Here is a 14,499-nt window from a genome sequence, read left to right as displayed (position 1 = left end):
GAAACAGAGCATCAACTCTCTCGCTCGTGTTGCCCGATTTGGAAAAAAAAGTTAGCAAAAATAGAAAGAAATTACCAAATTTGAAAAAATGATCACGAATTCAAAAAGATTGGCGAATACAAAAACTATGTTAAACTACTAAAAATTACCCATGAATTTGTAAAAATTGTATTATCTTTCAAATAATTTAATGGATATAAAAAATCATGATAAAAGTTCATAATTTTAAGAGGACGTTCATGACTTGTTATAAAATATGAAAATTAAAAAGAGGGGAAAACATGATTGTTTTTAATGTGGACATGCTACCGACCGACAATCCTCCTCACGTCCCTAACTGCAGTGTCGTTATGCGCATGCAGTTGTGTGTTGCTGGTGGACTCGCAACTGGGATAAAAAGGGATCGGACCCAATTATGTGTTGAGGATGGACTTGTAATAGGGACGAAAATGAGCCAAGCCCCAAGTTGTGTATCGAGGATGGAGTTGCAAGTGGGACAAAACGGGGTCGGGCCCTCCTCCCCGGTTGTGTGTCGAGGGTGGATTTACAACTATGACAAAAATTGGCCATACCACCAGTTACATATCAAGGGCGGACTTGCAATGGGGACAACCCCCCCCCCCCCAACGCACACACACAGAGACACCAAATTGCATGTCAATGGTGTAGTTGGACTTGCAACTAAGACAGAAAATGGGTGGGCCGCAGTTGCGTGTCGAGTGTGGACTTGCAATTAGGGCACAAAAAGCGTCTCCCCAAGTTGCACGTTGGGGTGGAGTTAGGGACAAAAAGGGGCACCCCAAGTTGCGTGTCGAGGATGGACTTACAACTGAAACAAAAAATTGGCCGGGCCCAGTTACATACAGAAGGTGGATTTGCAACTGGGAAAAAAAGAAGTGCATCTAGTTGCATGTCGAGAGTGAATTTGCATCTAAGAAAAAAGGATCAGGCCTCAGTTACGTGTTGAGCATGTACTTCAAATGGGACTGGAAAAATGGGTCAGGCTTCAATTGCGTGCTAATCGTGGACTTCTAACCGAGACAAAATATGGACAGACTAGATTATGTACCAATGATGGAGTTGCAAGTGTGGCCAAAATTTGACGAGACCTCGAGGATGAATTTGTAACTATGACAAAAAAATGGATCATGAACTCAATTGAATGCCAATGATAGACTTGTAACTGATAAAAGAAAAAAGATCAGACCCACTTAAGCCCGAGCAACTAACTAGGTAAATAAGAGAGTATTTCCCGAGCAAAATACTCCCTCCATACGAAAATAAGTGTCTCGGATTTATGGACATTTATTTTGAGAGGGAGGGAGTAGTATAGTAAACCAGATTCTGCTCCTCGCGGTTTTGCTGTTTCGAGGTTTGCATGCAGGGAGCAGTGCTTGCGTTCGCTCCTCTTTGGGTGTCCTGCACTGCAGACGAACAAATAGTACTCCCTCCGTTTCAAATTACTCGTCGCAGAAATGGATGTATCTAAAACTAAAATACATCTAGATACATCCATACCTGCGACAAGTAATTCGGAACGGAGGGAGTAGTTCGCTCCTCGCGCCGTTGCCGCGGCTAGCACAGGCACAGCACGCGCCGCCGTGGTTGCGTCGCCGGCCCATTCCCGCGTCCCGCGCTCGTATACCTTAGTCGCCCCCGCACAACACCGGTCGCGCGCGTGAGTCAGCGAGCACGGGGCTTGGAGGAGCCAGAGGGACTGCGTGATCGCCGTGCATGGAGCTCCATTTTCTTGCGTGGCCACGACGAGCGCTCGAGCTCCATGCCAGAGGGGAGGGAGTAGCACGATGGTGGGGCGGGGTGGAAGCCGATGAATCGGCCGGTGGTACGCAAGATGGTTAGAGGAGGAAGGCGAGCCGGAGGTTGAAAAAGACGATCTCGCTGTTGATTCTGCATCCAACGGTCCAAAATGATAGACTGATCCAAAACCAGTTTTCCAGTCGACTGATTATTAGCCACGCCCTATTTGTTCATCCATTTTCTAGGTGTCGATTCTAGTCCAGTCGCCACCGCGCGAGTAGCAGATTAATTTTATCACAATAAGAAGATATAGTTGTAAATGCAAGGGAGTAAACACGACAAATGTGCGTCACACCGAAGTGTCAAATGATGAATTTAAAATCTAGCCTATTGTCGTATTCTTCTTTCCAGTAATTTACTATAATTCAGTACACCAAATAGCTTTTGTTAATCTGTCGTGAGCTGATGTGGACTTTTACGCCTTAGAAAAGAGCTGGTAATAAAGATCAACTTGGAAAAAAAAAATTCTACACAAATATACCCTACCATCACATCAGCGTAACACAATTTAAATAGTTCAAATTCTACCATGCATCTCAAGTACATTCCATATTTGCATCATTAATATTTTGAACAATTCTTTTCTATTTTTCTATCATCATTGTTTGGAGATGGGCAGGCGCGCCAATATGCACTTTCATGTTCTACTAGTTTTTAGGATAACTAGTACAATGCCCGTGCGTTGCCACGGGTTTTTAAAATATTTTATCATAACGCATATTAAATTTTACAAATGTCAGTTGATAATTTTAAAACATCATCCAAATCCATTAGTTCTTATCTCTGACGAATAAAAGTGGAAATAAATTTTATACTACATTATATAAGTATAGCAAACATGATCGTGCGTTGCAACGGAAGTAAATAAATAAATATGTGCTTAGAAACCTGAAAAAACTTGACCATAATGAATAGTTAGTTTGATACATAAGGTTTTCATTAATATGATCATAAGCATCACCGTCACGAAAATTGTTCATCAGAAGTTTAACTGACATAATGAACGTAGCTCAAGATTCCCAACGGGTCTACATCCTCTATCTCCAATGTAGATAGCACTCCCCGCTTATCCCTTTTTCTATCCTTGCCTATGATGGCTAGGGAAAATTTAAAACTTTAAAAAACTAATTTGTCAAGTTGGACATGAGGACACCCTCTGCGCCCTGCACCTGTCTCTACATCTTTCCTCGTATTCCTACTTATTTTTGCACAAAGCATGCCGCTACATAGCCTATTGCTATGAATTTAGTCAACGTTGAGGAACTGTGTCACGACACATTAAGGGAGGTGAAAAGTTCGGTAGGGACAGAGTGATAGGGGAGGATATAGATGCCAGGCGAGACATGGCGAGATGTGATGCCGGCGTCTAAGGGCACCAGCGGGTCGAGCGAGACGGACTTCTGCCCAGCAGCAACGTCGAGAAAGAAGTGTCAATTACAGGCGTCGACCAGTCTACGCGTATTATGGGCTTACATGGTCTAGTTTTAGTTTTTCATATCAAGATGATTTGTTTTTTTCTTTGATTGAGCGATTCGTATGAACATGTTTGATGCACCTTTGGATTTCAATGAATCTGTGATATATGCTTTTTTGGATCATATTTCAAAGTTACAGCCCAGCGATTGGTGTTCTCCTATGCCAAACGGACGCCGCGCTGGAGACGCACTCACGCATGACTTGGGACATGCACACAGTCGACCAGTTATCCTATATGCTTCGACGCCCGTGTATGTACTACACGTCACACACATGTTTAACTGGACAGGGCCTCCGCATGCCAGCCACGCACACCACACACACAGCCACGAGTCAGACACATGCAACAGCAATAAGCACAGCTGCTGCTGCCGCCAAACCCGTGCAGGAAAAAGGCTGGATGATCCATCCCACCCATACCATGCAAAAATGAAAGATGACTCCCATCTCTCTCTCTCTCTGCTTGGAATAATGGTGGTCCTCACTTTGCTGCCTCTCCACCACTCCTCCTCTACTTTCTTCCTCCCCTCTTTCTCCTCCTCCACGTCCTACCTCCGCCACACCTCCCCATCCCTGCCATGGCAGGCTCCCTTTCCTGCCTTCGCCACCACGACTCCGTTTCTTCATCCCTCTATTTTCCCTACAAGAACACCCCGCGCGCCATGGAGTTTGCACTGGACCTCCCCTGCCTCGCGCAGCCGCCTCATTAGCCCCGCCGACGGAGCGCGCCACCGCTAGCGGACCAGGCCGCTTCCCCTGCGGCACCTCTCTTTCTCCTTCTTTTCCTTCTCCTCACTGGATCGTCCTCACCCCCCACGCATATCTCTCCCTATCTGTGTTCCAGGAAATGGCCATGGCCGAGTGCCAAGCCGGATCGAGCTTTGTCGCCCTCTGCTGTCCGTCGCGCCAGCCAGCCTCCTCTACGCTGAGGTCCTGCAGCCATCCCACCGACTCGGATCTCGCCGGACCCATCCGGATCGGGACCCGTGTTGCCCGCCGAGCTTGCCACCTGCGCTGTGGCTGCCTCTTCTATCGAGCACGAGCTCGTCCCTGGACTCCTCTGCTCGCGTTGACCCGAGCGAGCGAATGCCGATGACGCCCGTGGACAGCACCGCCGTGGGTGCACCCTGCACCGCGCTGCTGCACCTCCTACTCCCGTTGTCGTCTGGTGCAGCAAGCCGCCGCCTCGTCTCCCCTCCTTTCTCCAGTTTTTCCTCTCCCTGTCTCCTTTCTGACAGGAGCCCAGATGCCATGAATTCGCCTAGGAAATCGTGCTCCTACCTTAATCTTCGTCACCGGCGACCCCCTTCCTCACCGCCCGCCTCTGAATCCTCCCCGCCCCTGCCGTGTACGGATCCGTTCGCTGCAAGCTCTAGCCGCCGCCGCTGTTCTGCAGATTGCGGGTTGAATAGACGAAAATACAGGGTCATGTTTGTAAATTCGAAACGGTTTTTTGACTTACTAAAACCGGTAGTGCGGGTTGATTTCACGGAACTATATGGGGTTTTCTGTAAATATGCACGACGGACCACCAGAAGCATTAGGTGCTTTATTATTAAAAAAATTAAAAAAAAAGGGAAGAAGGGGAAGATAAAACTGTGGCTAATCCCAGCCTCTCACGTCCTTATCATTTATAGCCGTTCGTTTTTGTGATCAATTAGTTTCTAGCCGTCTGATCTCCATCAGCGAGAGAGAAATTTGCTCTTTTGGCGCTCGTACAGAGGATTCAAATGAAAAATGAGAAGACCCACCGAACCACCCAAGCCCAGCCCAGCCCAGCCCGCTGTCTTTCTTCCTCTACCCCCGATTCCCTCGTCTCCCGCCGCCGCCGCCGCCCCCGCACACCGGCGACCTCGCTCCCGGGCTCGGCCCTCTCCCCACCGCAGCCGCCCTCCACCCCCACTCCCTCCTCCTCCCCTCGCCTTCTCCCCCAGATCGAGCAGCAGGTCAGGCGGCGGCCAGATCCGCCACGGTGCTTCAGGATCCGCGCCGTCATCACGCGAGGGAGGTCGGCTGCTTCTCCCCAGTCGCTCGCGCGCCAGGAGGGAGCTCGCTGCGGCTCGGCCGCTCCGACCCTAGCGTCAACGCCATGGAGCTCGTCAACAAGGTCCTCTCTCTCTCTCTCTCTCTCTCTCTCTCTCTCTCTCTCTCTCTCTCTCTCTCTCTCTCTCGATTCGGTTCGATTTGGAGTTCGTGCTGCTCCTGTTGCCCTGTTCGTGAAGCTCTTGCTGCCCCTCTCTGCCGCAGGAGAACTTACCCCTGGAGGAGGGATTCGGGAGCCTGAGATAAATCTTCGGGCCCAACAAGCAGGCTCCAGGAGGAGGAGGTTTGGTTTTGCTCCTGCTCTACACTGTTGTTACCTGCACTTTGCGTTCCTGCCACTCATGGACGCTTAACTGAGCCTGGAGGAATTTGACTCTGTTATTAGTTCGTTGGAGTTTTATTAGTTTACTTTTTCTTAACAAAACATTTACCAGGGACTAGATTATGAGAGATGATTAGTGCTAGGGAAAAAGAAGAAGATGCCCACATACACACGGATCACACACAATAATTATTCAAACACATGATGAACATCTCAAAATGACAAAATTGCAGTTTAAAGTGTCATCCGGAGTGTTGCCTTGAGAAAAAGACATAATGAGTAGTTTATGCCTGACCATCTACTTGTTGAGGTGAGTTCACATCTCACAAAATTATTGGAAAAATAACTTCAAACGTCGCAAACTTGATAGAAAAGAAGTTCCAATGACAGCATCACAAAATAACTCTCTCTAACGACTGAAACAAATATCACAGATTGAGTTTCTTCCTCTCAGGCGTGAGCTTTTTTGAGAGGTTTTGTCGTTGTTCCAAATGAAGTGATTGTATCTCTTCTTCGCCCCATTGTAAGGACATCCAGCTTCCCTATGCCCAAGTTCATGGCATTTTTTGCATATGTTCTTTCAACCTACCTTAGGTTTATTACCTAAACCCCCTCAAGAGCAGCCTTTATCCTTAGTTTCCTATGCCTTCTTGCACCTGCTTTGGTAGTGTTGCTTGCAGAACAAAACCTGGATCCACCGCAGGACACTGAACCTTGTCTGCGAGTGGTTCTATCTCCCCTTGATATGCAGCCTGAATTTTTACACGGAGTAGTAATTGTGCACAAAGTCCTCCAGCTTGACATTAGACTGCAGTTAGAACAACTAATGCATGTGTACATGGCTTGTTTGTATGTTGCCACTCCATGCAAGTACATTCATGTGCAAGTGCCTTGTTTACATGCCTTTTAGTGTGATCTTTCTCTATATCAGTGACCTTGACACTACAATCCCTTTAGAGATGGCCTAATCCTCTAGTCCTATCGTTTAATTGTTTAATGACGCCTGGCAGAATTTTTTACCTTGCAAACACTCTCCAATCCTTCTCCTCTTCCTAATTCCTAAAGAGCTCCATAACCATCTCTCTCAACTTGTCACAAAACTGGACGATAGGCAAATCCTTTATCTCCCTGATCCAACTATTAAAACATTCTGCAAGATTATTGTGTATGTAGTCCACCTTGATATCCTTGTTGAACGTGCACCTAAGTTATATAAGAGAGTGGACAATGAGACCAAATGGCAAGAAAAATAGCTTGTGATGAAAAATAAATAAACAGTTGACAACAGTAAGAAATGTACCTCATCCATAACAAATTGTAGTATTGTTGTAGGTAGTCTTGCACCTTAGGCTTTTCTGTTATTAAAGATTCATATGATAATCATATGTCGATTGCTCATGTGCCTTAGCAGCAGGCCCACATGCGGGAAAAGTTTTCACCATCAAATTTCTTAACTGCATTTCCCATAAGGTGCCTAAAACATTCTCTTTGCTTGGCATCAGGAAAAACATTCTTCACTGCATTTTTTCCAACCCCTTGCAAACATCTGTGCATAGAGTCAACACAGGAAGATCACCTATTGCCTTCTTTAGTTGTCTCATGAACCAAGTCCAGTTTCTTCCTTTTCAACATTGAAAAAACAAAAGGCTACAAGAAACATCCAATTATGTCCATCTAAAGTTGTAACCACAATGAGGTGCCTATTGCACTTGCCATTCAAATGAGCTGAGTCTATACTTATGTATGATCTACACCCATTCCAAAATCCATCTATGCAAGGCTTAAATGCAATGAACAACTTGTCAAAAAGCATATTGCTGTCTATAATTGGCTTTTCAGATGAGTCAGTTTTATACTTAGTGGCGCTCTCTACAACACTTCCTGGTAAACTCAACTCAATTTCAGCTTTGAAGTTATGAAGCAATCAAAAGCTCTCTTCCCAGCTCCATATAGATCAAATAAGTGCTATCTCCCTACAAAAAAAGCTTCAGAGCGACTATAATGCCACGGTTCCATATCACACTATGTTTAAAGTCGACAACGAGCTATTGCCTACAAAAGAAGCTTCAGAGCGACTATAATGCACGGTTCCATATCACACTATGTTTAAAGGTCGACAACGAGCTATTGTTGATCTATATGGGAGCTGGGAAGAGAGCTTTCGATTGCTTCATAACTTCAAAGCTGAAATTGAGTTGAGATCACTAAGAAGTGTTGTAGAGATCGCTACTACGTATAAAATCGACTAATCTAAAAAGCCAATTATAGACGGTAATATGGTTTTTGACAAGTTGTTCATTGCATTTAAGCCTTGCATAAATGGATTTTTGAATGGGTGTAGACCATATAGACTCGGCTCATTTGAATCGCAAGTGGAATGGGCACCTCGCTGCGGTTACAACTTTGGATGGACATAATTCGATGTTTCTTGTAGCTTTTAGTTTTTTCAATGCAAAAACAGAAGGAAACTGGACTTGGTTCATGAGACAACCAAAGAAGGCAATAGGTGATCTTCGTGTTGGCTGTATGCACAGATGCTTGCAAGGGGTTAGAAAGATGTAGTGAACAATGTTTTTCCCAATGCCAAGCAAACAGAATGTTTTAGGCACCTTATGGTAAATGTAGTTAAGGAATTTCATGGTGAAAACTTTTCCCGCATGTGGCCTGCTGCTAAGGCAGATAAGAAGTGTCATATGATTATCATATGAACCTTGTAATAACCGAAGAGCCTAAGGTGCAGGAGTACCTACCAACAGTACCACAATTTGTTATGGATGAGCTACATTTCTTACTGTTGGCAATTGTTATTTTTTATCACAATCTATTCTTCTTGCCATTTGTTCTTATTGTCCACTCTCTTATTTTAGGGTTGAGGCGTGGATCGATGTAGGTAGCTATGCTGATCGCCAGGCCTGCACATGTATACGGCCAGTGTATATGGGAATCTTCTTTTTCCCTAGCACTAATCATCTCTCACAATCTAGTCCCTTGTCATGTTTTATCAAGAAAAAATCAACTTTGTAGTTATAATCAAACTCCAACGAACTTAATAACAATTAGTGAGTTCCTCCTAAACTTGGGGTTTACCTTTGTTTCTTGATTCATGTGTGGGTGGCAGGAGGTATGGAAGGGGACGACGAGACCTCGGCGGTGGAGGCAGTGCTGGGGCTGAGCCCTCAGATCTTCATCAACGAGGTCCTCAACATGGTTGACGACATCCGCTTCCAGGCCTTCGAGTACTGCCTCCAGTTACGCCTCGGATCCCTCTCTGTAACAGCAGCTCACTTTCCCCCCTTTGCCGCCTATTGGTTTTGTTAACTTTGCCCTTTCGCTGTCATTCTACAGGGAAGGTGCCCCCGCGGCCGTCAGCACCGCCACGGCGACCAATCAGGCTGAGGAGCTAAAACGGGTAGGTTTTTTCCAACCTCAGGATCCAATATAACTGAACCCTCCTTTGGAATTTTGGAGAATTCAGGGCACTACCAGATTCTAAATGGTCTCCTGGCCAGAGTAGTTACTTTTTACATGCTAATAATGCTACTAAATCTAATTCAGTGATTACACGGGGAAATTGTTAGGTTTGAATCTGAACTAAACACCCTCAGTGGTTTGCTCAGTACTGTGTTAGAATACTGACCGTAGTATACGGCTAGTGTACGTGTGTGTAGTTTTCCTAGTCAACACACATGTTCCTCCTCTCCTGATCAAGTGTGTTCAAGTGGCCAAGTGCCTCTCTGTAACCTGTATAAATATGCCCAAGTACTAATAGATCAAGTGTGTTCGATCTGAACTTGCTATCACTCAGGTCAAGATGAGTTTGCTTTCCTTGTAGTTCCACAGTGGAGAAAACTAAACTGTATCAGCCATGTATAGATAGTTTTATTATGTTGGAGTATACCATTCCAAAGGAAATTGATGCAGCGATGTTGCCTTAACTGCCTAAGTAGATGCGTCTTTCATGTGTATGGGATATAGCTCTTATGTTTGCATGTTTGGTGATCCCTTTCTGTAGCAAATGAATATTAATTTCTTCCGCTGCAAACTGTGTCTTGGTACTTCAATGTGCCAGGAATGAGATATTCTTTATAACACATTTGATATAAGGCATTATATGCAAATTTTGAATGTAAAATGATTACCGAATGGAAGCTTGAAACAGTCAGAACAATCATCATAATAACTTTTGGTTCGGCCTATAAGGCTATAATTCATCTGGTTTTACATATTCATGCTTTAAGATATTTAAATACTGATTTTTTTTCTTATGTAATATTTATGCCATTGAGTTCCCTCTTCCTAGAGGCATTTTGTAACACATATGATTAATGCTGTATTTTTTTGTCAAAACTTCTGCTGGAAATTTCTGAAATGTGGACTTTGTGATGATTTTTGTCTTAGGGAGTAAATGCAATTTGCAACTTGGTAACGGATGTATTGAACAAAAGAATGAGCAATTGGGAGATGTATTGCCTTCGGAAATGTTTAACTGTACCTGAAGGATTTGTGGCACCTGAAGATGTATGTCTCTTATCTCAAAGTAATTGTTTTTTTTTTCAATCCAGAATTGCCAATTTGACCCACACAACACTTTGATCCACACAATTCACATCCCTGTTTCACATGATTCACTATAGATTATTGCTTCAGATACTTTTTGTCCTGGGGGTTCATAATGTGGAAACTGACGCCCTATCTTCACCCTTTTGTGAAAAGTATTTAATTCAGTTGACTCGGCAATTGACAAGGAAACCTTTCAAGATAAAAGTTATGCACAGTCAATACCAGTCAAGCTTGAACTAGTTTATAAGCTAATTGGAGAATTTGAGTTCTGTTCTCTACTCTATATTGATTAACATTCCATCATTTCTGACTTTCAGACTTTCTCTCAACTATGAAAGCTTGAGCTTTAATTTATCTATGTTTTAGCCGCTTACATTATTCAATTGCAGTTTTTCTAAGTGGCCATGGTGTACGCTATGCTCAACTAGGAAGTAATATAATAAATAGTAATATCAGCAAGACCTTCTGATTCTCAGGGCAAAATATATCTGGGCATTTCTTATTGATATCTTATTTTAAATTACCCGACTAATGCACATCATTAATTTGTCGGTCGTTGTATTGAAATAGGATACCTTTTTCTGTTATATGTTTAGCATATATTAATGTAATTCTGTTTTCTATCCATCTCTGTCAAAAATATTCCACTTAGATTTCAGTGCCAGATGTCCTAACAAGCAAATATAGATTTACTAAACATCAATTAGAACATTTTACTAAACTGTTTCTAGGGAAACAGAAGTTTAATATTACCTCCGTCCCAAATAACTTGTCTTAGATTTATCTAGATACGGATGTATCGAACACTAAAACGTGTCTAGATACATCTGTATCTAGACAAATCTAAGACAAGCTTTTTGGGACAGAGGGAGTATTAACTAAGTGACTTAAGTCATAAACATCTGTGGTTCAGTTCTTATGTCTAGTAAACGGAATCAGTGTGAAACATTTAATTAAGCTTAAGGTTGAGGGCCAGTTCTTTTGGGGCTTATGGCTGGCTGTGGAAATAAGCTGCCCCTTCCCCAGTTTATTCTAGAAGCCCAACCTAAAATTTTATTTTAGAAGCCTAGTATTGGTTAACCCCAAAGCTTGTTTGCAATAAGGTACTCAATAAATCATACGTTTACGGCTTTATGCACCATTTTGGTTCACTGAAGCCATGCATTATTTATATTTACTTTACAACCTGCATTTTCAAAAAGCAAGAGGCATGTAAATGAGTATAATTATATTATGTTTTTTCATCAGGATAATTCTTCTGCAACGGTGTTGCATAAAGATGGGAATTCTGATTCGGAACTGGATGCAGAACTTAATTTTTTGAGAAAAAAACTGGCAGACGTAAGTACCATACTCACAAAGAATTAGATTGATAATAATATCTACACTTAATCTAACAAACTCTGGTGTTGTTTAATTAGGCTAACACGGAATCTGAAGAACTTAGAAGAGAAAGTACTTCCTTGGAAAGGCAAGCTACATACAAAAGTAACCTTAATTCCTCTATAACTGAAGTACTGAAGTTGTATGAAGACAAATCTGTTAAGGAGAATATTCAAGGTATGCCACTAGATTCAGTAATGAATACCTCAAGTAAAGGGAAAAGAGCAAAGAAAATTATACACAATTAGCTGTAAACTTCCAAGGCTCATCAGCTTTGTTCTGCCTGTCCAAATTACACTTTTGCTGCTCACCAATGTTGTATTAGTACACTCAGGTTTTAGTTCTGACTTCAATGTGATGGCATGCCAAAGCTTTGGTTTATTCTGCTTTCTGAACATCACAAGCTTTTATCCATTAAATAAGATGATTTGATAATTAAAATTTTCTCAAAATAATCAGAATTTTCACTTCGTTGAACTATTTATTTGAACACTCACCAGTTCAGATGATTAGTGAAGGGCTATTGTGTGAAACGACACCAGATATGGTTTGTTACCACCTTAAGCCCTGAAGTCGATGTTCTTCCCTATCTCCTTGTGTGAAACGACATCCAGCTGCTAGCTATTATTTTGGTAGTAAGTGCTGCACCTATTAGTATTAGCCATGAGTCATTGATTTTTGAACAAAAGTTGAATAGACCATCAAGCTTTGGTCATCTGTTGATCTTTTTGGTCTGATGTGTTAGCTTTAGCAATCAGAAGGTTTTCTCACACTTAATTATGACTTTCAGTTTTTGTCTGGCAATCCTCTATCCTTTTTGCTTCTTGTATAAATACAACTGAACTCGGTTAACAGTATGCTTGACAGAAATCACAAAGATCATATCCCTACATTTAAATTTGGTGTAGATAGTGCTGTTATCTACTATACGAGAAGTAGCACTTTTGCTCAGTTATCTATGGTTCAGAATGTATGCCTACTCATCAACTGTCGTGAACCTGCAGGTATTGTGAAGGCAATACCGAAGTTGCACCAGAAAATGAAGGTTATGAGAAGGAAAAAGGTTGAGGTTGAGGCCATGGTGGGTCAAAATGTTTGGAATGTCGATTGTCTTAGAGACCAGAAGCGTTTAGCACCGGGTACGTAAGGGTGGGTTCCACCGTCATTTTCCTCTGGACTCTTCCTTTTTCATATATGTATGTATCTATGCCACACACTTTTCTCTCACCTCTCTGTTTCACAAAACAGGTTCTAGTCCTAGCACCGAGGACATTCAAGAGGTGAACACGGCCATGAAAGGCTTGCGGAAGGAGTAACTTGTGTTGTGGGTGTTTGCAATATGAGGATGTCGACCACTCCTTGCACTGCCAGGTCCGCTGTAATCTTTGTCAAGCTACCCTCTCGCTAGCTACCTGAACTGCAGTTTTATCAGAAGACCTGCATGTACATGTATGCATACATGATCAGCAGAGTCATAAATATAGGCAATACTTGTTTGATAGCAAGACTGTCTTGTTATAGGTGCATCAATGAAAAATAGAGCATATACTAAGGAAGGGGCCCCGGCGTATTCTAACTTGTATAATCAGCAGAAGCTACAACTGCAACCAATTGACCCAGCAGGAGTTGAGCACACGAAGGCCAAGCTTGCGTCCAGCTCTTTCTTCAGCAACAGACCGCTTGTTCCTCTATAACTTCAACTGGGTAATACCATGGTGCTTGCGCTTACCATCGACAATACCCTTGGGGACTGGCTTCTTCCTGCCACAGATACCACTATAGGGTTACTAACACTGTTGAACACAGACCTTTTGTTGTAAAAAATAATAATTCCAATGCTCATTTGAGCTGGGCTTTCTTCGTGGTTCAACCATTGTGGCGTTTTGCGCTGCTGCAGATTCATGTGCTTTTCTTGGAGCTGCTTTCTTACTACTACTCCCTGTGTTCCAAAATATATGATGTTTTTTGAACTGCCAAAACGTCATATTTAGGAACGGAGACGGAGGGAGTATCTTTTCTTTTTCAACGATACACCATGGAAAAGGTGCATCAGTATCATTGAAGAAGAGCCAGGCGGGCTATACAACGCCTTTCGGCATACAACACACAAACACCCCAGCTACAATGACGAAACAACTCGCCTAGTCAAACCTCGAGACACAAAATGGCAAGGAGGTGAGACTCAAAGATCAAGGATCGCGTCACAACCAACACCATGACAGCACGACCCTGTCTTCACCTCAGGCTGGGTCAAGGCACCCTTAGCGCCTAAGAATCACCAGCCAGACTCAAATAAGACATCTCCAAGAGTGCCGGTGACGGCGTGTATTGCGCCCCGAGAGCCCATGCCCATAACAGTAACCATCACCGAAGAGCCGATTAGGCCACCACCTCCAGCAACAACTCCAGTAGCACATGGTTATTCTCACTTACAAGAAAGACAAAGAAGGTCTACATTTTGTATTGTCAACGTAGTAATTTTTAAAGTCACAAAATGATTTTTCTCAACCATGTCATTTATAGTTTTTGTGGCTAGCTTTTAAGAAAAGGACAGAACATGATCATGGTCTTCTATGGGGTAAGTTAATACTCCCTCCGTTCGGAATTACTTGTCGCAGAAATAGATGTATCTAGACGTATTTTGATTCTAGATACATCCATATCCGAGACAAATAATTCCGAACGGAGGGAGTAGTTAAGAATGCAGTACATCTCCCGATTATTCATGGCACTTCTGGTCCAGAAATTATTTTTTTACTCGATCAATATTTAACTATTATAGTTCTTTTATTGAGACAATTGTGTGGATATTATCTGGTCTTATTCATTTACCCATGCAAAGACCGCAAAATGTCTTAATCCATCATCCTCTGATACTGCAACAAGAGGAAACAAGT

The 14,499-nt window shown here is 42.9% G+C and overlaps 1 protein-coding gene across 4 annotated transcripts; it reads left to right on the top strand.

Annotated features, from left to right (window-relative positions):
- Nucleotides 1-5,070: 5,070 nt before the first annotated feature.
- On the top strand, nt 5,071-13,504 carry LOC119331828 (protein MIS12 homolog). Of its 4 annotated transcripts, none has more exons than XM_037604999.1 (11): nt 5,071-5,401; nt 5,542-5,620; nt 8,527-8,549; nt 8,778-8,907; nt 9,005-9,068; nt 10,058-10,177; nt 11,468-11,560; nt 11,641-11,779; nt 12,607-12,741; nt 12,851-12,973; nt 13,124-13,504. In XM_037604999.1, the coding sequence occupies exons 4-10, from the start codon at nt 8,783-8,785 to the stop codon at nt 12,916-12,918; spliced, it is 744 nt and encodes a 247-aa protein (XP_037460896.1). In that variant the 5' UTR covers nt 5,071-5,401; nt 5,542-5,620; nt 8,527-8,549; nt 8,778-8,782; the 3' UTR covers nt 12,919-12,973; nt 13,124-13,504. The 4 variants fall into 4 exon arrangements, with proteins under 4 accessions (XP_037460896.1, XP_037460895.1, XP_037460897.1 ...); XM_037604998.1 differs by having other exon boundaries at nt 8,527-8,579; XM_037605000.1 differs by lacking the exon at nt 8,527-8,549 and having other exon boundaries at nt 13,195-13,504.
- The last annotated feature ends 995 nt before the right edge of the window (nt 13,505-14,499 follow it).

Source organism: Triticum dicoccoides, chromosome 7A (genome assembly GCF_002162155.2).
Source record: "Triticum dicoccoides isolate Atlit2015 ecotype Zavitan chromosome 7A, WEW_v2.0, whole genome shotgun sequence".
Lineage (NCBI taxonomy): Eukaryota > Viridiplantae > Streptophyta > Magnoliopsida > Poales > Poaceae > Triticum > Triticum dicoccoides.
The sequence above is the reverse complement of the archived record's forward strand: the minus strand, read 5'-3'. Positions and strand labels throughout refer to the sequence as shown.